Source organism: Dendrobates tinctorius, unplaced genomic scaffold (assembly GCF_039654945.1).
Source record: "Dendrobates tinctorius isolate UK_male_01 unplaced genomic scaffold, ASM3965494v1 ptg000194l, whole genome shotgun sequence".
Lineage (NCBI taxonomy): Eukaryota > Metazoa > Chordata > Amphibia > Anura > Dendrobatidae > Dendrobates > Dendrobates tinctorius.
Genome location: NW_027361861.1, coordinates 1,517,501 through 1,541,631, shown reverse-complemented (window position 1 = coordinate 1,541,631; position 24,131 = coordinate 1,517,501). Strand labels below are relative to the sequence as shown.

General features: G+C 46.4%; 1 protein-coding gene across 2 annotated transcripts in view; it reads left to right on the top strand.

The window, feature by feature from the left end:
- The window catches only part of RBM25 (RNA binding motif protein 25), a 119,564-nt gene that overhangs the window by 10,219 nt on the left and 85,214 nt on the right, over positions 1-24,131 (top strand). For both annotated transcript variants that reach the window (XM_073552691.1, XM_073552690.1), the window contains exon 2: positions 6,996-7,110. In XM_073552691.1, coding sequence (XP_073408792.1) covers positions 7,011-7,110 — 100 coding nt within the window. In that variant the 5' untranslated portion in view covers positions 6,996-7,010. The remainder of the gene's footprint in view (positions 1-6,995; positions 7,111-24,131) is intronic.

Here is a 24,131-nt window from a genome sequence, read left to right as displayed (position 1 = left end):
CCATGTGGCTTTTTAAAACACAAGTCCTCATTCATTGGCTCATTCGTGTCACATGGGCTCCGACAATCTCAGCTGATTCTCACTTGTGATTCACCACATGCAAGTCGAAATTTGTTTCCATACTAACTTAATGTAGAGGGTGCCAATGCCAGTGTCACAGCAAGCTTTAGGTTTTTCTTTATCGCCTTATTGGGGGACACAGAATACCATGGGTGTATGCTGCTGCTGCTAGGAGGCTGACACTATGCAAAAACAATAAAATTAGCTCCTCCCCGGCAGTATACACCCACCGACAGGCACCAAGCACCCCAGTTTGTGCTTAGTGTCTGTAGGAGGCGGACCGGGATCTCCCCAGATCCGCTTTTTTCTTTTCAGGTTTAGTCTGAACTTTTTAATTTTTCCCTCTTTTGTCTTTTAGGTTATTTTCCATCGGGAAACAGGGTGTAGTTGTCACCCTGATTTCCCATATCATGCGGCTGAGCGAGCAGTGTGGTGTCATCCACATCGCAACTCTCAGTACCGCAGGCAGGACTTTTCCCTTTCGCCTTCCGGTGATAAGGGTTGTGGACAGGTGGCTAGTCCTTGCCGAATCCCCCTCCTCACCCCTCTCTCGGGACAGGGCTGAGAGGAAGACGGCGATCGCAGGTATTTCAAGCCGTCTTCTGCAGGATGCGGGTACAGAGGACTCCCTTCCCCCCAGCGGCCTGCCGTTTCCCCGTGGGCCCCTGTGGTCATCCTCTTCAGGGACGTCAGGTAAGTGCCTGTACGTTCCCTCCGGCCCCCGCATAAGCTCCAGTGCATGGGAGAAGTTGGATCTTGGGATTACAGGTCCACTGTTTTTGAATCTCCCGCCCTTTTTGCCTGCCGCGCGCTCTCACAATGGAACTATCCCTTCCCCTCTTAGTCAGGGAGACGCTGCGGATTCCTTCACTCACCGCAGCAGCGTCGCAAGCAGGGGACCGCTTCATATTTCATCCTGAGCGCGGTATGTCGGGGTGGGCAAGGGGTTGCAGCGCCGGCGCGGGCGCCGTCACTTTCACTTTCACTTTCCCCTCAGCCAGGGGAATTTCTCTGCTCCCTCCTCCATTCTTGAGCGCGCTCTTTCAGCGCGCCTTTTCTAGCCCATCACAGGGCTTCTTTCTCTTTGGAATGCCAGCCTCCCCTCTCTGTCATGCCCCCTCCGTCGCTGGTAGCCAATCACGGCGCAGCCGCTAAGCTCCGCCCCCCATCTTCCAGCACAAGGATTTCCTGGTTGTCTCACTCCTTCCTGCGCTGTTTGGGGGACACTTCAGCGTTTTCTGCTGCTCACAGAATCTCGGTAGGCTCTGCTCTGAGGCAAAGATTAGCTCCCCTCAGCAGTTATTCCATAAATCCTGCGGCCATTCAGTGCAGTCTACTTATGCCCAACCCTTCAGGGGATCTCTGCTTCAGGCCCACCGCTATCTATTACGCCTGTGCGCGCTGTAAAAAGAAGTGGGCATCAGGTCAGTCGTCTCCATTCTGCCCCCCCTGCAGTCCTTCCAATATGTCAGCATCTCAGGAGCGCACAGAGTCCCGGGCGGAGGGCGCTCTTCCCTCCTCTCTCTCCCCGGAGTGGGCCGTTACAATGTCACAGTCTGTGTCTGACTTGACAAAAGTATCACAGTCGCTGGTCCAGGTTTTAGAACGATTACCTCAGCTATCCTCAGCCACCTCTGCCCCGACCACCTCTCGGGGTGAGTCGTCCGCACCTGACCGCGACCTTCAGAGAGACAGACGGGGAAGGTCTTCTAGGAAGCGGGCTCGGTCCTCTTCGTCCTCGAGCTCGCAGGGCCCTTCTGCTCCCAGGCCTCCTTCTCCTTCCTCAGATGACAGCCTTCAGTCAGGCGATGATTCTCATTCGGAAGCTAGCTCTGAGGGGAACAGCGTTTCTAAAACGCGGGACATGGTCGATAGTTTGCTTGCAGCTATCTTCCAAACACTAAAACTTAAACAGGATGAGGCTCCAGCTCAGGAAGGCTCGGTTGTCCTTAGACGAGCCAGACCTCCGTCCCGAACCTTTCCCAATCACAACGATTTTAATACTACCTTAGCCAAACACTGGGAGCGCCCTGAACAACGTTTCTCAGGCCGCAAGTATTTGGACGTTCTGTACCCCTTTGACGCAGAACTGCTCTCAAAGTGGTCCAAGGCTCCAGAGGTAGATCCTCCAGTATCCCGGATAGCCTCTAAAACGGTTCTCTCTCTTCCAGACGGGGCGTCGCTCAAAGATCCTTCTGACAGGCAGATTGAATCTCTGGCTAAATCTATCTTTGAGGCATCTGGCACCTCTCTCTGCCCTATTTTCGCATCCGCCTGGGTGGCGAAGGTCATTTCCGCTTGGGCAAAAATTCTTCGCAGAGGCATCTTAGCGTCAGCTCCTCAAGACGAATTGGCAGATCTTGCAGATCAGATTAACCAGGCGGGAAAATACCTTTTGGCCGCCTCCTTGGACGCGGCCGGCTGCGTAGCAAGGGCTAACAGCAACATAGTAGCTGTACGCCGAGTCCTTTGGCTAAAGTCATGGAATGCGGACACTACTTCGAAAAAGTCGCTTACCAATCTGCCATTCCATGGCTCTAGGCTCTTTGGAGCAAAGCTGGATCAGATAATTTCCGATGCCACTGGAGGCAAAAGTACTTCGCTTCCCCAGTCTCGACCAAAACGCCCCTTCAACAGAAGGGGGTTTCGACCATTCAGGCCTTTTCGTCCCTTCTCTGCCACGGAGAGGGCCACTCAACAGGATCGGCCACCTGCCACCAGGGAGCGGGATCAGAGGAAACCTTCCTACAAACCCGCTCCTCGCTGGAGATCTAGAGGACAATATTCCAGATCTGCAGGAGCCAATTCCGGCAGATTTTCGTCTAAGTGACGGGTCACCCCCACCTGGAATTCCTTCCAGGGTGGGCGGCAGACTTTCCTTTTTCGCGGATGCTTGGCTGTCCGTTGTAGACGACGCTTGGGTCAGAGAACTCGTCGCATCCGGTTACAAAATCGAATTTGCTTCACTCCCGAACAGACGGTTTTTCCGGTCTCGGCCTCCGCGACAGCGGGCCCAGATTCCGGGTTTTCTGCAGGCCATTTCCTCCCTTCTTTCCGCCGGAGTCATTGTTCCCGTTCCCTCAGACGAACGGTTTTCCGGGTTCTACTCCAATCTCTTTGTAGTCCCGAAGAAAGACGGCTCTCTTCGTCCTATTCTGGACCTCAAATTGCTCAATCGCCACGTGAAGATTCTCCATTTCAGGATGGAGTCTCTTCGGTCGGTGATTGCTTCCATGGAGCCCGGGGAATTTCTCTGCTCGGTGGACATTCGGGATGCCTATCTCCACATTCCAATATGTGTGCAACATCAGAAGTATCTTCGATTTGCGTTTCAGGGAGACCACTTTCAGTTCACAGCTCTTCCTTTCGGCCTGGCTTCAGCGCCCCGGGTTTTCACGAAGGTGATGGCGACTGTGATGGCCATCCTTCGCTCCAGAGGGATCCTCATCATCCCTTATCTGGACGATCTTTTGATCAAGGGTTCGTCTCGCCAGGACTGTCTCCGGAGCCTTCAGATAACCCTGGACACTCTCAGCCGCCTAGGTTGGCTAGTCAACAAGGAGAAGTCCATTCTGGTCCCCACCCAGCGTCTGACCTTTCTGGGTATGGAATTCGACACGGAGCTAGCCCGTGTTTTTCTTCCAAAGGAAAAGTTTGCAACTCTGTCCAAGTGCATCAAATCTCTCAAGAGGCCTGTTCCCATTCCGATTCGGTTCGGCATGAAGGTCCTGGGGAAGATGGTGGCCTCCATGGAGGCAGTGCCCTTTGCGCAGTACCACCTTCGCCCTCTCCAGCTGTCTCTGCTTTCAGCCTGGGACAAGACCACGATGTCCTTGGACCGTCCTATTCGGCTTCCTCTCAGAGTGAGGCAGTCTCTCACTTGGTGGCTACGGCCAGCGTCAGTTCTCCAAGGGAGGTCCTTCCTTCCTCCTCAGTGGCAAATCATCACCACCGATGCAAGCCTTCTAGGATGGGGAGCCGTGTTCCATCAGAAAGCGGCCCAAGGACGCTGGAAGCCACAGGAGTCTCTCCTTCCAATCAATCTTTTGGAGATCAGGGCGATTTTCCTTGCCCTTCTTCACTGGCAGCCCCTCCTTTCCGGCAAGCCGGTCCGCATTCAGTCGGACAACGCCACGGCCGTGGCGTACATAAACCATCAGGGGGGTACGCGCAGCAAACAGGTAATGTCAGAAGTGGCCAAGATATTCCGCTGGGCAGAACGTTACGTTCCGACAATCTCTGCCGTCCATATTCCAGGGGTGGAAAATTGGGCAGCCGACTTTCTGAGTCGCCAGGGCCTAGCGTCCGGCGAATGGTCCCTGCACCCCGCGGTTTTCTCTCAGATATGCGACCGTTGGGGCACCCCGGATGTCGATCTCATGGCATCTCGGATGAACCACAAGGTACCGCAGTTCGTAGCCAGGTCCAGGGACCCTCTAGCCGTCGCATGCGACGCACTGGTGACTCCGTGGTCCCAGTTTCAACTTCCGTATTTGTTCCCGCCTCTGGCATTGATCCCTCGGGTGGTAAAAAAGATAAAATCAGAAGGCGTACCAGTGATTCTAGTTGCTCCAGATTGGCCAAGACGGCCTTGGTACGCGGAGCTGGTCAACATGCTCGCGGACGTTCCCTGGAGGCTTCCGGACCGTCCAGACCTTCTCTCGCAAGGCCCCCTTTACCACGAGAATTCTCAGTCTCTGAGTTTGACGGCATGGCCATTGAGACCGCAATTCTAAAGGAATCAGGTCTGTCCAGTCAGGTTATTCAAACTATGATCAGAGCCAGGAAACCAGCCTCTTCCCGCATTTACTATAGGTACTGGAAGGCTTTTTTCCGTTGGTGCGATGATAGCAAAGTCTTCCCAATGTCGTTTTCTATCCCGTCTATCCTAGGGTTTCTTCAAGCTGGGTTAGACGCGGGTCTGTCCCTCAGTACGCTCAAGGGCCAGGTTTCCGCTCTCTCTATCCTCTTCCAAAGAGAGCTAGCTTCTCTACCACAGGTCAAGACTTTTCTACAAGGGGTTTCCCACGTGGCTCCCCCTCATCATTCGCCAATAGACCCGTGGGATCTCAACCTCGTTCTTAGCGCGCTCCAGAAGGCGCCGTTCGAGCCTCTCCAGGACATTCCTTTGTCCCTTCTCTCTTGGAAGGTCACCTTTTTGATCGCCATTTCCTCCATCAGAAGAGTTTCTGAATTGGCGGCCTTGTCATGTCGTTCCCCTTACCTCATTCTCCATCAGGACAAAGCCGTCCTCAGGCCCGTTCCTTCTTTTCTTCCAAAGGTGGTTTCCGCTTTCCATATCAATGAGGATATCGTCCTTCCTTCTTTTTGTCCGGCTCCATCTCATCCTCTTGAGAAGTCTCTCCACAAACTGGACGTAGTTAGAGCCCTGCGTGTCTATCTTGCCAGGACCTCTTCCTTCCGTCTGTCCGATTCCTTGCTAATCATCTCTGAAGGTCGCCAGAAGGGCCTTCCGGCTTCCAAATCCACGATCGCTCGCTGGATTCGTTCTACCATTCTGGAAGCGTATCGTCTTCAGGAAAAGCGGCCCCCTCCGGGAGTAAGAGCTCATTCCACCCGGGCTGTGGCGGCTTCGTGGGCTGCTCGTCACCAGGCCTCGGCCATGCAAATTTGCAAGGCTGCAACCTGGTCATCCTTGCACACCTTCACGAGGTTCTACAGGGTTCATACCCAGGCCTCGTCTGATGCTGTGGTTGGTAGGAAGGTTCTGCAGGCGGCGGTGGCTCACCGGCCGACCTGAGCCTTTCGGTTACTTTCGTTCCTTTTTGCTGTTCCACCCTTGGGACTGCTTTGGGACGTCCCATGGTATTCTGTGTCCCCCAATAAGGCGATAAAGAAAGATGGATTTTTGGTTCTTACCGTAAAATCTCTTTCTTGGAGCCTTCATTGGGGGACACAGCACCCTCCCTTTTTCAGTTGTACCGTGTTGGGTCTTAGAGTCCCCTGTTGGGTTGGTACATATGGTTCGAGTTTTTTTCTCGTTGCTTCTCCTACTGCTTTTTCACCAACTGAGGTGCTTGGTGCCTGTCGGTGGGTGTATACTGCCGGGGAGGAGCTAATTTTATTGTTTTTGCATAGTGTCAGCCTCCTAGCAGCAGCAGCATACACCCATGGTATTCTATGTCCCCCAATGAAGGCTCCAAGAAAGAGATTTTACGGTAAGAACCAAAAATCCATCTTTTCTAGTTTTCCTTCCCATTGGTTTTTGCTTTTAATGATTATCATTTTGTTCTTTTGTATTTATAGAAAAAAAAAAACCTGTTTCAAATGATTTATTGTTTTCAGGAGATATTCCACATTATGTACTTTCACTTCATGGGTGTCAGTAACTATGAGCAGGACTGTATGTCCTACAGTTTGTCAGTAGCTGGTCAGGGACTTATTTTTGTAGAGGAAATTTATGAACCAGTTTTTTGTTTTTTTTTCAGCATAGTCGGGACTCCAGATTTACGTATTGAATCAAACTGCATATTTATTCTGCTTATTTCTGACTCCTGAACTTATTACCCACTGGAACCAAGGATCGGACTTGTTATATCACAATGCACATTTCATCCTCATGTAATGTTTTTCCTGTAATGATTGGTAGGAGAAGGGGTGAATTTGGTAATAATGTTAGGCCTCAATCACCCTTGCATATTTTGTGCTTTCCATCATAAGCCAGAACCAAAGCTGGGTCCAAAACATGAGGGCTTCATAGTGTTCTGTGAAACACTTAACAAAACTTTGGAATATGAGTCAAGAAGGCCTCACTATTCTTTTTCATTACTATTAGACATAAGATGTGTAATGCAGAAATTAAACCTTGAAGTTTTTTTTATGGGTAGAGACATTACTCAGACCCATATTTTTTGTGGTTGCTAATTTACTGTTTAAACCTGATTTTTTTTCTTTTTCCCCCATTTATTCAACAGGTTGGTACTGTAAATATGTCATACCCACCGCATCTTAACCGTCCCCCCATGGGCATTCCAACTCTCCCTCCTGGTATGCCTCCACCACAGTTTCCAGGTTTTCCGCCCCCTCCTGGTAAGTGACAATTTTATGATTTTTTTTTTGGGTAGACGACTACTATGAAATTCAAGCAAACATTTGTCCAGGATACCATACTACTAGTTTTCTTGACTCCAGATTGGGTACTTGACCCCTTCCTGACTTTGGATGTACTGGTATGTCCAATGTTTGGTTGCCTTCTTTGATGCAAACTGAGGAACTGAGCCTGCATCAAACCCGGAAGACATCAGTTGGGTTAGCGGCAGATGATGACTGAATAACAGCAGAAAGTGGAGCTGCTGTCTTATCTCCAATCGTGGCACTGAAAGCACGTGGCACCATGTGATTGCAGTATGCCAATGGGTTGCTGTAGCAGATGGGGGAAGGAGAGTTTCCTGAATTCCCCCATACCTGCCATTATGGTTCCCTTGTGAAAATCAGACACTGACTGGGGTTTATAGGAGACCATGATTTTTACTATGCACTGAAATAATGTGATTTTGCAGTTTAGAGAGCGGATGATTGTGGGTTCAAGTCTCCAAAGGGGACTTAGAAATAAATAAAGCTTAAAAATATATATACCGTATATACTCGCGTGTAAGCCTAGATTTTCAGTCCATTTTTTCGGGCTGAAAGTCCCCCTCTCGGCTTATACGTGAGTCATATACCAGGGGGTCGGCGGAGGAGGGGAGGGCGGGGGTGTAAGGTCATACTTGCCCTCTCCTGGCGCGGTCTCTGCAGCCCCCATGCTTCTCTCCGTCTCAGGCTCTTCCTTCAGCTGTCACATGGTACTGCTCATTAAAGTCATGAATATGCGTATATTTATGACTTTAATGAGCGGTACCACGTGACCGCTGAAGCAAGGGGCCTGAGACCGGGAGAAGCAGGGCTTCAGAGACCACGCCAGGAGGGGGGTAAGTATAAGCTATATTCACCTGTCCTGGGTCCAGCGCTGCTCTGTCCTCTCCTCCTCGTCCTCTATCTGTGATGTTCAGGTCAGAGGGCGCGGTGACGTAGTTACTGCGTGCCGCGCCCTCTGCCTGATCGTCATTGACAGGACGCGGAGGAGAGGACAGCGACGCGCAGCCATGGAGCGGGGATCGGTAAATGTCGCCAGTGTCGGGGTCCTGAGGCAGCGGTGACATCAGAACCTGTCACCGCCTGCTCAGGACACCGGCACCGGGCCCCCAGCGACGAGAGGTGAGAGTGTCACTTTTTTTTTTTTTTTTTGCAGCAGCAATATATGGGGGCATAGTTATGGAGCAGCAATATATGGGGCATAGTTATGGAGCAGCAATATATGGGGGCATAATTATGGAGCAGCAATATATGGGGCATAATTTGGAGCAGCAATATATGGGGCATAATTTGGAGCAGCAATATATGGGGGCATAATTATGGAGCGGCAATATATGGGGGCATAATTATGGAGCGGCAATATATGGGGGCATAATTATGGAGCAGCATATGGGGGCGTAATCTGTGGAGCAGCATATGGGGGCGTAATCTGTGGACCAGCATATGGGGGCGTAATCTGTGGACCAGCATATGGGGGCGTAATCTGTGGAGCAGCATCTGGGGGCGTAATCTGTGGAGCAGCATCTGGGGGCGTAATCTGTGGAGCAGCATCTGGGGGCGTAATCTGTGGAGCAGCATCTGGGGGCGTAATCTGTGGAGCAGCATATGGGCCATAATCTATGGAATAACTTATGGGGCCATAACCTTTATGGGGCAGCATATGGGACATTATTTGTGCAGCATTATATGGGGTGTATTTTGTAAGGAGCATCTAATGGGGCCATCTTGGACAGTATGGAGCATTATATGGGGCTCCTGATTCATTATAGATATTCAAAAACATTTAACGTACTGATGTCTCAATTAGTTTTACTTTTATTGGTATCTATTTTTATTTTTGAAATTTACCAGTAGCTGCTGCATTTTCCACCCTAGGCTTATACGCGAGTCAATAAGTTTTCCCAGTTTTTTGTGGCAAATTTAGGGGGGTCGGCTTATACACGAGTGTATACGGTATTTAAATCACCATCCTTTATCCCCATTTAGAAATAAACATTTGGTATCACCCCATATGTAAAAATCCAGTCGTCTTAAAATCTACAACTCATTAACCTGATCAGTAAACACCATAAAGAGAAAAAAATAACACAGAATTGTGGGGTTTTTTTGTCACCCCAAAATATTGCAATAAGAAGATTGAAATGTTTATCTACGCTACCGTTCAAAAGTTTGGGGGTCACCCAGACAATTTTGTGTTTTCCATGAAAACTCATACTTTTATTAATCAAATGAGTTGCCAAATGAATTTAAAATCTAGTCCAGACATTGACAAGGTTAAAAAAAGATTTTTATTTGAAATAATATTCTCCTTCAAACTTTGCTTTCTCAAAGAATTCTCCCTTTGCAGCAATTACAGCATTGCAGACCTTTGGCATTCTAGCAGTGAATTTGCTGAGGTAACCTGGAGAAATTTCACCCCATGCTTCCAGAAGCCCCTCCCACAAGTTGGTTTGACTTGATGGGCACTTTTTGCATACCATACGGTCAAACTGCTCCCACAACAGCTCAATGGGGTTGAGATCTGGTGACTGCGCCGCCCACTCCATTACAGATAGAATACCAGCTGCCTGCTTCTTCCCTAAATAGTTCTTGCATAATTTGGAGGTGTGCTTTGGGTCATTGTCCTGTTGTTGGATGAAATTGGCTCCAATCAAGCGCTGTCCACAGGGTGTGGCATTGCAAAATGGAGTGATAGCCTTCATTATTCAAAATCCCTTTTCCCTTCTACAAATCCTCCCATCTTACCAGCACCAAAGCAACCCCAGACCATCACATTACCTCCACCATGCTTGACAGATGGCGTCAGGCACTCTTCCAGCATCTTTTCAGTTGTGTCTCACAAATGTTCTTCTGTGTGATCCAAACTCCTCAAACTTGGATTCGTCTGTCCATAACACTTTTTTCCAATCTTTCTCTGTCCAATGTCTGTGTTCTTTTGCCAAAATTAACCCCTTAAGGACCAAGACACTTTGTAGGTCAATGACCAGGCCTTAATTTTGAAATCGGACCACTGTCACTTTATGTGGTTATAACTCTAAAACGCTTCAACGGGTTCTACTGATTCTGAGATTGTTTGTTCGTGACATATTGTACTTCATGTAAGTGGTAAAATTTCTTCAATTTGACTTGCGTTTATTTGTGAAAAAAACAGAAATATGGCAAACATTTTGCAACTTCCAAACGTTTAATTTTTGTACCCTGAAATCAGAGTGATGTCACACAAAATAGTTAATAAATAACATGTCCCACATGTCAACTTTACATCAGCACAATTTTGGAAATATAATTTATGAAGTTAAAAGGGTTAAAAGTTGACCAGTACCTTATTTTTCTGACCATAAGACGCACTTTTTTTCCTCCAAATTTGGGAGGAAAGTGTAGGTGTGTCTAAGGCCTGGATCACACTTCCGTTTTTTGAAATCCGTCAAAATCCGTCGGTTTCTGTCAAAAAAAACGTATCCGTCATTTTTTTGGAGGATCCATTTTTTTGTCCCATAGACTTCCATTAGCGGTTACCACGGATCCGTTAAAAAAAAACGGATCCGTTTGCGGCAAAAAACGGAAACGGATCCGTTTGGCGGACACAAACGGATGTGTGAAACAGGGCTTATAGTGGGAATGTAGCATGTGAGGAGGAGGCAGCAGTGGAGTGAGACCGCACTGGGATCGCAGGAGACAGGAAAATGTTGCCTGCTGCAGGAATCTGGGGAAACCACGTTGTCCCGATACTTAAAGTGAAGTGAATATTCATGAGCCGCTTGCCTGCTGTCCTGTCAGCTGAGTGGGGAGCAGCAAAGGACAGACCCGCATGGTTTCCCCAGCGCTGATTCCTGCAGCAGCTGGGGAGATCTGTGTCTGGTGGTGGAGGGGGCAGGAGCAGAGTGCAGCAGGAGGGAGGGATAGCCACATACCTGACAGGCAGCACAGCCAGGGCTGTGCTGATGTGATGCAGAATGCTCTGTGGATGACCTGTGGTGAGGTCATGAATAGGGCGGGCTGGAGCATCACATGACCGCACAAAGCCCTGCCTCTTCATGATGTCGTCACAGGTCCTGCAGACACCGCACTACAAACAGTGCAGCATCCATTCCTCTTACATGACCTGTGGTGAGGACATAAGAGTGCACTGTGCAGCCATGTGATGCTGCATTACCTCACCACAGTGTGGCTTCCTAGCTGCAGGACCTGCACTGAGCACAGTGAGCAGCAGCCTGTACAAGAATGAATTATAAGGTAAGTAATTGCAGCACATAAAAATCACTCTGACATCCTGTGGTGAACTATAACTCCCAGCATGCCATAGGATCTGCAGGCCATGCTGGGAGTTACAGTTCTCCCATGGGATCTTAACGCAGCACTCCAGTGTTATTTTTCAGTGCTGGAATGGTGCTTTAAATATAAGTCCTGTGCCCCCATTCTTATACTCGCCCTGCAGAATCTTCATATAGTACTTTACAGACAACACACTTGTCCCACAACACCATCTTCTACCTGTAGCTCCCAACATAACATATATATATATATATATATATATATATGTGTTAACACCACATATAATCGTATGTTATTTATGTTATTAAATATTTTACCACTTTTTTTGGTTCAATCATATTTTTCCCCCCTCTAAAACCTGGGTGCGTCTTATAGTCCGGTGCGCCCTGTAGTCTGAAAAATACGGTAATTTCTAATTTACCAAAACATTTTTTTAAGGACCACCTCACATTTGAAGTGAGTTTGGGGGGGATCAATATAACAGAAAATACCCAAAAGTGACACCATTCTAAAAACTGCACTCCTCAAGGTGTTCAAAACCACATTCAAGAAGTTTATTAACCCTTTAGGTACTTCACATGAATTGAAGCAATGTGGAAGGAAAAATGAACATTTAACTTTTTTTCCCCAAAATTTTTCTTCGGACACAATGTTTTATTTTATCAAGGGTATCAGGAGAAAATGAACCACAATATTTGTTGTGCAATTTCTCCTGAGTACACCGATACCCCATATCTGGAGATAGATCAGTCTTTAGGTACATGGCAGTGCACAGAAGAGAAGGAGCATGATCTGAGATTTTGAATGTCAAATTGGCTGGAATCGAGAGCGGACGCCATGTCGCGTTTGGAGAGCCCCTGATGTGCCTAAACAGTGGAAACCCCCCATAAGTGACCCCATTTTGGAAACTAGACCCTCCAAGGAACTTATCTAGATGTGTGGTGAGAGCTCTAAACCCCCAAGGGCTTCACAGAAGTTTATAACATAGAGCCGTAAAATTAAAAAATCATATTTTTTCCAGGAAAATGATCTTTTCATCCCCAATTTTTATTTTCCCAAGGGTAACAGGACCCCAAAACTAATTGTGCAATTTGTCCTGAGTACACTGATACCCCATATGTGGGGGTAAACCACTGTGGGTGCATGGCAGAGCTCGGAAGGGAAGGAGCACCGTTTGACTTTTTCAACGCAGAATTGGCTGGAATTGAGATCTTTCACCATGTTGCGTTTGGAGAGCCCTTGATGTGCCTAAACAGTGGAAACCCCCCACAAGTGACCCCATTTTGGAAACTAGACCCCTTAAGGCGCTTATCTAGATGTGTGGTGAGCACTTTGAACCCCCAAGTTCTTCACAGAAGTTTATAACGTAGAGCTGTAAAAATATAAACATATTTTTTTCCACAAAAATGTTCTTTCTGCCTCCAAATTTTTATTTTCACAAGGGTAACAGGAGAAATAGGACCCCAACAGTAGTTGTGCAATTTGTCCTGAGTACGCTGATAACCCTATATGTGGGGGGGGGACCACTGTGATCGCCTTACTGCGATCTTTGGGAGGCGGAATGAACAAATCCACAAAAGGTGACAAATTGGTTTTATTTTTTACGCCGTTCCTCGTGCGGTATTAGTGATTAGGCGACTTTATTCTTCGGGTTGGTGTAATTACAGAGTTACCAGATTTATATCCTTTTTTTTCCATGTTTAGCTTCTGTCATACACTAAAAGACGCTATTTTTGTAAGAAATTTTTGCATCACCGTATTTTGAGAGCTATAATTTTTCCATATTTCGTCCGACAGTCATGCGCGGGCTTGTTTTTTGCGGGACAAGCTGACGTTTTTATTGGTACCATTTTCGGGCACGTGATGTGTTTTTGGAGTCAACCCATTCTGAAGAGTCGTGACGGGGTTAAATATGACTGGTGTATCATATATAATTGAATCATTCTATTAATGTTCGATGGAGACACCCCAATTGAAGATTCAAGAACCTTCTCCAAATCCTCGTCCTGAGCATCAGGAATAAGACCCCCCTACCTCCTTCTGATCGCTACCAAGACAGAGCCGGTTCCCACAGACAGCATATAAGTGTATAGAGCAGAAATGAGACCCTGGGGCCCCTGCGACTTAAGGATTCCTATTAAAGGAAAAGATTAAATAGTTTGGATCCCACCCACAGAGCGTAAATGTGACTGAAAAGCTGTTCTAAGCTGAAGGCAGGGCTGTGGAGTCGTTTAGCCACAGTTGCGACTCCGACTCCTGGATTTTATCAGGCTCCGACTCCTTCATAAATGGCCAATTCATAACAAATTTACTGTTGTAAAATATTAAACATCGTGCTTATTCAGTTTCTTACCATCATATAAGTAATCAGACCACTTAGAGCAAAAACTACATTTATTAGAATACCATTAGAATATAGCAAATAACTTTTATAAACTTTTCTAAACTGTAAGTAAATATGCAATAAACACTTTTATGCAGTTAATAAGAAGAAATCTATAAATTTGTCCTCAGAAAAAGTATTGCCTCTGTCAGATCCTCCTTCATGGATGCCCTCAAATCTGATCTAATTATTTTGAGAGCAGAGAACAACCTCTCTACACTAACTTGTGTTGGTGGCAAAGCAGTAACCACTCGGGCAACATCTCTGACAACGTCAGGATACAGAGGAATCGCTTGTTGCACTGTTATTTTTGATGAACGGTCAAATTTCTCAATTTCTTTTAGTGCACATGAAAAATTCTGCTGAAATGTACTGGCTGTGTTCCTTGATGGGGATGACTCTTCTTCTATGCGGCAACGCTTTGCACGGTCCTTGTGATCCAAATATTTTTCGAAATTAAATTCTTCATCAGTTGATGATGAGGGTGAAGATGTGGCAGGACGACCAAATTCTTCTTGTTCCTCCTGACTGTTCTGCAACCCTTTCATCCTTACTGCTATTTCAAACAGAGCTTCTTTTCCTTTACTTAGCTGTTGATCATCTAGAAGAATCCGATGCATTGGGTCTACATAAACAGCTGCCAAAAGAAAGTTATTTTGTAATAGTAGCTCCTCTCTCCGTTTCATTGATGTAGCAATGCCACTTGCAATTAACCCTCCTCTTTGGGACAGGCGAAACATCAGGTTCTTCCACTCCTTTAAGAAAATACCTGGAGTTAAGTCCTCTGCTTGTAATTTTTTAGTCACTGTAAATGGGTGCTCTAGCAATTTTTCCAGCTCAGTCACCTGATTCCACTGACTTTCATTTAGCGTCAGTTGAGGGTTAGCCATATCTACAAGAAAGGTTTTCAGTTCAATCATTAAGTACTGCCCCATTGTGTGGCTTGATCAATAATTGCCCCTTTTCCAGCACGTCTCTTCAAAATTGAGTCAACTTTAGGGGTTCTGGCAACAGTGGCAAGGTGAGAAAATTAGCTAATCAGTGCAGCAGCATGTCCTTCTTGCAGACTGTCTCTTATAGCCAGCTGTAGCGTATGCACAACACAGCGCATGTGGTGAATGAAAGAACATATTGACACAGTTTCAACAAGATCATCTAAACTATCATGTTGCTGTTCATCTGAAGCAACTTCAGTTTGCTCCTCAGTTACAATACTGTGTTCCTCTATTTCAAACATTTCTGTGTCTGTGGACCCAGAATGTTCTTCTAGCTGCTGGTCACCATCATTACGCTCATTCATTAGCTTAATAGTACTTATCATATTTGAAGCATTGTCAGTTACGACAGAAAGAACTTGCTCTTTTTTAAGTTCATAGGCTTGCAGAACCTTTTCCACCAAGACCTGGAGAAACTCACTGGTGTGATGAGCTTTGGTGTCTTTTACTGCCAATGTCTTGGTAACTATTTCATTTTTGTCACAAACAAATCGGACATTGATGGCAAAATAGTTCACTCTGTGACGTGTGCAGGCATCCATTTTAAGAAACAGAAAGCGTCCCTTGAGAGTTTTTTTAAGTTCTTCCTTTTGTTTAAAAGCTTCTTCGATTACTAATTTTCTAATACTCTCTCTCTCTCCAGAGAAACACCAAGCTTGCGGGCCATTTCCCCATTCAGACACACAAAAGCTGGTCGTGAAAATAATGAAATAGGCACACTATCCTTTACAACAAGCTCTATGATCTGTTTTTTAAATGTATCTACTGTCATTGTCACAGTAACTTTGTCACTGACAAAATATCTTGCAACTGATGGCTGCAAAGTTCTCTGCTCCTTTGTTTGGCTGGAAGAGCTGGGCACTGGTTCATTGATTTGGATGCAGTCTTTCTCATCCACTGCTTTCAGTACTTCTGGATGAAAGCGCTGTAAATGTCTCTTTAGATTAGAAGCTCTGGTAGGAGCATTTTTATCTTTGCCTGAATATGCACTCATCTTGGCTTCACAGCATTTGTTTTCGTCTGGATCATTTGTCATACACTGACAGACATAATGTTTTCTATCTTGAGTGATGGTGAAATGTTCAAATACAGCTGATTTAATGTGATGCTTCTTTGACATTCTCAGGTTTTTAATTCTGCATTCACAATCCAAATGACAATTGTTTTTCCTAAAAACAATTGTACAAAATTATTGCCAGGTTGTACAACTGATATAGTGGTCAGTAATACTGTTATTATTCCTCATGTACTCACAGTTAACTGATGCAAAGTTTGTTGAAAGGATAATACTTCTTACAGTCTTCCTCTTCTGAGTAGCAGGCAGCTGTGAGATGCTTGGAAGACGCACACCTAGTATGATCTAGTCTAGAGGAGGAGCTTTACTACTAAGAATTTGCAACACATTTTCACTTTCAGTTTCATACATTGTAAGTAGGGGGGTTGGGGCAGCATGAGGTTAACCAAGTATAAGATTAGATAAGGGCAGTGGAGAACAGTGACACACAAGAAGAAATGTCTCTATCTCCAGCAGAACTGCTTATCACTGTTGTTCATAGTTTGATAGAACATATATATTTGAGTAACATTTATAAAATTCATATGAAAGTTCAATTATGAAATATTAATACATTTTTTTTAAAGCTAGAGTCGGTACATTTCTTCCGACTCCGACTCCAACCAAAACGAACTCCGACTCCACAGCCCTGGCTGAAGGTAGCGAAAAAATTGAGATCTCGGGATAATTGTTTTTAGAATTTGTTCGAAGGACATTAGGACACCATTTACATATAAGTCTCTGACTGAGGAGACACCATGCGCAATCCGTCAGTGGATGGGTGGTTCAGGAGCATCGGGAAATAAGCATTATTCCATAATGGCATTTCGGTTACAATATCCCAAAAGTGGACCACCTTTTTAATCTGTCTCCAATCTGACCTCGCTAGATGGAGTAAAGGTAATAATCGGGGGATGCCAGGTTTTATTCATTTCCAAAAACCCAGCGGGCAAGTCAATTCTCGCAGTGTGGGCCAGGTGACTTTCGGAATTGAGCAGTAGGCTATCAGGCATCCATTTGCTCAAAGCCTTAACCTGCCCAGCAAGACAATATAAATAGAAATCCGGCAGAGCCGCCCCGCCTATCTGTTTAGGGCTCTGCAAAGTAGATAATTTAAGCTTGAGTCTGGTCTTCCTCCATATAAAAGATGTAGTTAAAGAATTTAAATTTGCAAAAAAGGACTTTGGGATCGGCACTGCACTGTGTTGGAGGGAATAGCTAAGCTTAGGGAGCAAAATCATGTTAATGAGGTTTATACGACCAGCAACAGATAGCGGGAGTTTACTCCAGGATGCAAATTTAATCCTAATTAGATCCAGTAGTGGAAGACATTAAAGGGAACCTGTCACCCCCCCCTGGCGTTTTTAAGTAAAAAAGCCACCTTGTGCAGCACTAATGCTGCATTCTGTCAAGGTGGCTCTGTTACTTAGCTTCCGTTCTACCGCAGAAATAATAGTTTATAAAGTTGTTCAAAAATACCTGAAATTTGACAGGGGGGCAGGTTTTTCCCCCTCTGACAGACGCCTCGCATCCATCACTCATTTTGTATTTGGCGCCGCCTCTTCAGTTTTCTTTTGAAATGCAGCGCCTGCGCTGTACTATATCTTCTTGGGCATGCGCAGTCAGTGCCGCAGATAACTACTGCGCATGCCCGAGATTCCCAGCCCCGCAGTGTGAACAAATCATAAGCGACTGCGGGGCGTGATCTGTGGCCGTGCGATATGAAGGCCGGGATGTGATCTGAGAGCACGGGCAGCACTTGACTGCACATGCCCAAGAAGATATAGTACAGCGCAGGTGCCGCATTTCAAAAGAAAACTGAGGAGGCGGCGCTAAATGCAAAATGAGTGATGGATGGGGGCGTCTGTCAGAGGGGTAAAGACCTGCCCCCTGTCAAATTTCAGGTAGTTTTGGACAACTTTATAAACGATTATTTCTGCGATGGAACGGAAGCTAAGTAAGCCTACTTTCACACTTGCGTTTTTTTGCGCTGCGTGCGCATTGCAAACGCGCATAAAAACGCATCATGTGGTTTTTAATGTGTTTTCTTGTTTTTTTGCGCATGGTTTTTGCAAAAAACCGCATGCGGTTTTTTTTTTTGCGCGGACGTTGGCATGGCCATGCGCACGTCAGCGCTCCCATAGACTTTAATGGGTTTTGGGTGAATTTCGTGCGCACTGCGTGCACATGCATTTTTTGAGACAGGTCGGACACACAAAAAATGCAACAGGATGCATTTTGTGCGCCCGGGCGCACACCACAAAAAAACGCATGCGCATACAAACACATGACTATGCGCACCCATGTTAAGTATAGGGAAAAAACGCATGCGCATTTATGCGCAAAAACACAGTAGCCTAACAGAGCCACCTTGACAGAATGCAGCATTAGTGCTGCACAAGGTGGCTCTTTTACTTAAAAACGCCAGGGGGGGGGGGGGTGACAGGTTCCCTTTAAGTTGTAGGTCAAGTTCACTATTTTTTCGGAATATTCCTAGATATTTAAAATGTGACACTTTAGGCAATGAAGATAAAGTATCAAGGTGAGGCCTGTTTCACACCTCTGTCGTCGGCGGTCAGCTGAAATCCGCCAAAGGTGGAAAGAAACTGATCCGTCTCCGTTTAGCGATGTCGGATGACATCGGACCACATAGGAGAACGGATCCGTGGAAGAAGCAGTGCGGCTTGATTTAAAGTGCCCGCGGTCGGCACCATGGCCGCGATCTCGCGGGAGGCCGGTCGGCATCATGGCCGCGATCTAGCGGGAGGTCGGTCGTGACTATGGCCGCGATCTAGCGGGAGGTCGGTCGTGACTATGGCCGCGATCTAGCGGGAGGTCGGTCGTGACTATGGCCGCGATCTAGCGGGAGGTCGGTCGTGACTATGGCCGCAATCTAGCGGGAGGTTGGTCGTGACTATGGCCGCGATCTAGCCAGGGCTGTGGAGTCGGAGTCGTGGAGTCGGAGTTAGTTTTGGTTGGAGTCGGTAGAAATGTACCGACTCCGACTCCAGCTTTAAAAAAAATGTATTAATATTTCATAATTGAACTTTCATATGAATTTTATAAACGTTACTCAAATATATATGTTCTATCAAACTATGAACAACAGTGATAAGCAGTTCTGCTGGAGATAGAGACATTTCTTACTTCTTGTGTGTCACTGTTCTCCACTGCCCTTATCTAATCTTATACTTGGTTAACCTCATGCTGCCCCAACCCCCCTACTTACAATGTATGAAACTGAAAGTGAAAATGTGTTGCAAATTCTTAGTAGTAAAGCTCCTCCTCTAGACTAGATCATACTACCGTGTTTCCCCGAAAGTAAGACCCTGTCTTACATTAATTTTACCCCAAAAAGTCCCACCCTGTCTTACTTTCGGGGGAGGTCTTACATTAGCCGAAAAAAAATGACAATTTCTTTTTAACCAATAAATTAACATTTATTAACATGCTGTTATACCCCATAACAGTGCCGTATCCCACTGCACACAGCCCCACACCCCATAACAGTGCCGTATCCCACTGCACACAGCCCCACACCCCATAACAGTGCCGTATCCCACTGCACACAGCCCCACATCCCATAACAGTGCCGTATCCCACTGCACACAGCCCCACATCCCATAACAGTGCCGTATCCCACTGCACACAGCCCCACACCCCATAACAGTGCCGTATCCCACTGCACACAGCCCCATACCCTATACAGTACATGTTTCCCTACTTGGTTTTTAAATGCTGGACGTTTTCCTCTGCGGTGCGGCTGTGGGTGCGGAAGGCCTGTGCTGCAGGGAACGCTGTGCCAATCAGCAGGGAAACAGCGGTGACGTGGGGCTGGGGCGGCCAATTACAGCCCAAGCTGCTGGACCAATCAGTGCTCGAGCCGGGGGCCGGCGGTGACGTGGGGAACAGGGGCGGCCAATGAGCTGTTGAGCTGGGCGGATTGCGGGGTTAACACGGCGAGTTAACCCCATGAGCGCTGGACCCGCCCAGCTGCACCTGAGGACACCTCTGGAGCCTGGGGACCCAATGGGGGACAGCGGCGGCCCAAAGGTAAGGGCCTTACATTTCACAGCGGCCCCCAACCCTGCCTTACATTCGGGGGAAGCCTTACATTGAAGGACCCCCCCCGTAACCCCCACCCTGTCTTACTTTCGGGGGGGTCCTACTTTCGGGGAAACAGGGTAGGTGTGCGTCTTCCAAGCATCTCACAGCTGCCTGCTACTCAGAAGAGGAAGACTGTAAGAAGTATTATCCTTTCAACAAACTTTGCATCAGTTAACTGTGAGTATATGAGGAATAATAACAGTATTACTGACCACTATATCAGTTGTACGACCTGGCAATAATTTTGTACAATTGTTTTTAGGAAAAACAATTGTCATTTGGATTGTGAATGCAGAATTAAAAACCTGAGAATGTCAAAGAAGTATCACATTAAATCAGCTGTATTTGAACATTTCACCATCACTCAAGATAGAAAACATTATGTCTGTCAGTGTATGACAAATGATCCAGACAAAAACAAATGCTGTGAAGCCAAGATGAGTGCATATTCAGGCAAAGATAAAAATGCTCCTACCAGAGCTTCTAATCTAAAGAGACATTTACAGCGCTTTCATCCAGAAGTACTGAAAGCAGTGGATGAGAAAGACTGCATCCAAACCAATGAACCAGTGCCCAGCTCTTCCAGCCAAACAAAGGAGCAGAGAACTTTGCAGCCATCAGTTGCAAGATATTTTGTCAGTGACAAAGTTACTGTGACAATGACAGTAGATACATTTAAAAAACAGATCATAGAGCTTGTTGTAAAGGACAGTGTGCCTATTTCATTATTTTCACGACCAGCTTTTGTGTGTCTGAATGGGGAAATGGCCCGCAAGCTTGGTGTTTCTCTGGAGAGAGAGAGAGTATTAGAAAATTAGTAATCGAAGAAGCTTTTAAACAAAAGGAAGAACTTAAAAAAAACTCTCAAGGGACGCTTTCTGTTTCTTAAAATGGATGCCTGCGCACGTCACAGAGTGAACTATTTTGCCATCAATGTCCGATTTGTTTGTGACAAAAATGAAATAGTTACCAAGACATTGGCAGTAAAAGACACCAAAGCTCATCACACCAGTGAGTTTCTCCAGGTCTTGGTGGAAAAGGTTCTGCAAGCCTATGAACTTAAAAAAGAGCAAGTTCTTTCTGTCGTAACTGACAATGCTTCAAATATGATAAGTACTATTAAGCTAATGAATGAGCGTAATGATGGTGACCAGCAGCTAGAAGAACATTCTGGGTCCACAGACACAGAAATGTTTGAAATAGAGGAACACAGTATTGTAACTGAGGAGCAAACTGAAGTTGCTTCAGATGAACAGCAACATGATAGTTTAGATGATCTTGTTGAAACTGTGTCAATATGTTCTTTTATTCATCACATGCGCTGTGTTGTGCATACGCTACAGCTGGCTATAAGAGACAGTCTGCAAGAAGGACATGCTGCTGCACTGATTGGCAAGGTGAGAAAATTGGCTACTGTTGCCAGAACCCCTAAAGTTGACTCAATTTTGAAGAGACGTGCTGGAAAAGGGGCAATTATTGATCAAGCCACACGATGGGGCAGTACTTACTTAATGATTCAGCGCTTGGTTGAACTGAAAACCTTTCTTGTAGACATGGCTAACCCTCAACTGACGCTAAATGAAAGTCAGTGGAATCAGGTGACTGAGCTGGAAAAATTGCTAGAGCACCCATTTACAGTGACTAAAAAATTACAAGCAGAGGACTTAACTCCAGGTATTTTCTTAAAGGAGTGGAAGAACCTGATGTTTCGCCTGTCCCAAAGAGGAGGGTTAATTGCAAGTGGCATTCCTACATCAATGAAACGGAGAGAGGAGCTACTATTACAAAATAATATTCTTTTGGCAGCTGTTTATGTAGACCCAATGCATCGGATTCTTCTAGATGATCAACAGCTAAGTAAAGGAAAAGAAGCTCTGTTTGATATAGCAGTAAGGATGAAAGGGTTGCAGAACAGTCAGGAGGAACAAGAAGAATTTGGTCGTCCTGCCACATCTTCACCCTCATCATCAACTGATGAAGAATTTAATTTCGAAAAATATTTGGATCACAAGGACCGTGCAAAGCGTTCCCGCATAGAAGAAGAGTCATCCCCATCAAGGAACACAGCCAGTACATTTCAGCAGAATTTTTCATGTGCACTAAAAGAAATTGAGAAATTTGACCGTTCATCAAAAATAACAGTGCAACAAGCGATTCCTCTGTATCCTGACATTGTCAGAGATGTTGCCCGAGTGGTTACTGCTTTGCCACCAACACAAGTTATTGTAGAGAGGTTGTTCTCTGCTCTCAAAATAATTAGATCAGATTTGAGGGCATCCATGAAGGAGGATCTGACAGAGGCAATACTTTTTCTGAGGACAAATTTATAGATTTCTTCTTAACTGCATAAAAGTGTTTATTGCATATTTACTTACAGTTTAGAAAAGTTTATAAAAGTTATTTGCTATATTCTAATTGTATTCTAATGAAGTTTTTGCTCTAAGTGGTCTGATTACTTATATGATGGTGAGAAACTGAATAAGCACGATGTTTAATATTTTACAACAGTAAATTTGTTGTTATGAATTGGCCATTTATGAAGGAGTCGGAGCCTGATAAAATCCGGGAGTCGGAGTCGCAACTGTGGCTTACCGACTCCACAGCCCTGCTAGCAACTCAAATGACCACACGGAGACTGGGGTCTCTGTACGGGAGGATCGAGGCAGATCACTAAGCCCCTTTATTTTAGTCACATCTTTTATAATCTTTTGCTTAATTATGCAAGGTTCTCAAGTACCAATAGCATCATTTCACTTTGTAAGCCAATAATATTGCAAGAAAACCGGAAACTACATATATGTCCGTATCCAAATAGAAAGTAGTATAATGACATATTCTTCAGAGTTTTACACTCCCGCCTCCCTTGTCTTTGTACCTGATGAGAACAGTCTGGTTTCATGACAGCCCATGCCAGTTATAAAAATTTATCTTACAGCAACAAAAACGGAGAAACGAAACCTTCAGAGAATGGATAAAACGAAACTTCAACTCTGATTTTAGTATTAACCCTTCACATATTATACTAATCCGGGGGGGCAGTCCGGTCCGATGGGTGTCACTGTCCGATGGATGTCGTGGTCCGGTCTGGCGCCTCCCATCTTCTAGCGATGATGATGTCCGCTTCGTTGCTTCCCGTCGCGGCTCCAGCGCACTGCGCCGGACCTCTCTGACAGAATGCAGCATTAGTGCTGCACAAGGTGGCTCTTTTACTTAAAAACGCCAGGGGGGGGGGGGGTGACAGGTTCCCTTTAAGTTGTAGGTCAAGTTCACTATTTTTTCGGAATATTCCTAGATATTTAAAATGTGACACTTTAGGCAATGAAGATAAAGTATCAAGGTGAGGCCTGTTTCACACCTCTGTCGTCGGCGGTCAGCTGAAATCCGCCAAAGGTGGAAAGAAACTGATCCGTCTCCGTTTAGCGATGTCGGATGACATCGGACCACATAGGAGAACGGATCCGTGGAAGAAGCAGTGCGGCTTGATTTAAAGTGCCCGCGGTCGGCACCATGGCCGCGATCTCGCGGGAGGCCGGTCGGCATCATGGCCGCGATCTAGCGGGAGGTCAGTCGTGACTATGGCCGCGATCTAGCAGGAGGTCGGTCGTGACTATGGCCGCGATCTAGCGGGAGGTCGGTCGGGACTATAGCCGCGATCTAGCGGGAGGTCGGTCGTGACTATGGCCGCGATCTAGTGGGAGGTTGGTCGTGACTATGGCCGCGATCTAGCGGGAGGTTGGTCGTGACTATGGCCGCGATCTAGCGGGAGGTTGGTCGTGACTATGGCCGCGATCTAGCGGGAGGTTGGTCGTGACTATGGCCGCGATCTAGCGGGAGGTTGGTCGTGACTATGGCCGCGATCTAGCGGGAGGTCGGTCGTGACTATGGCCGCGATCTAGCGGGAGGTCGGTCGTGACTATGGCCGCAATCTCGCGGGAGGTCGGTCGTGACTATGGCCGTGATCTCGCGGGAGGTCGGTCGTGACTATGGGCCGCGATCTCGCGGGAGGTCGGTCGTGACTATGTCGTCGGCGGTCAGCTGAAATCCGCCAAAGGTGGAAAGAAACTGATCCGTCTCCGTTTAGCGATGTCGGATGACGGCGCCTGCGTACTGCAGGACTCTGCTCTGCTTTAACTGCTCGGATGTCTGCCTTAATGTTAGATCCTCAGTG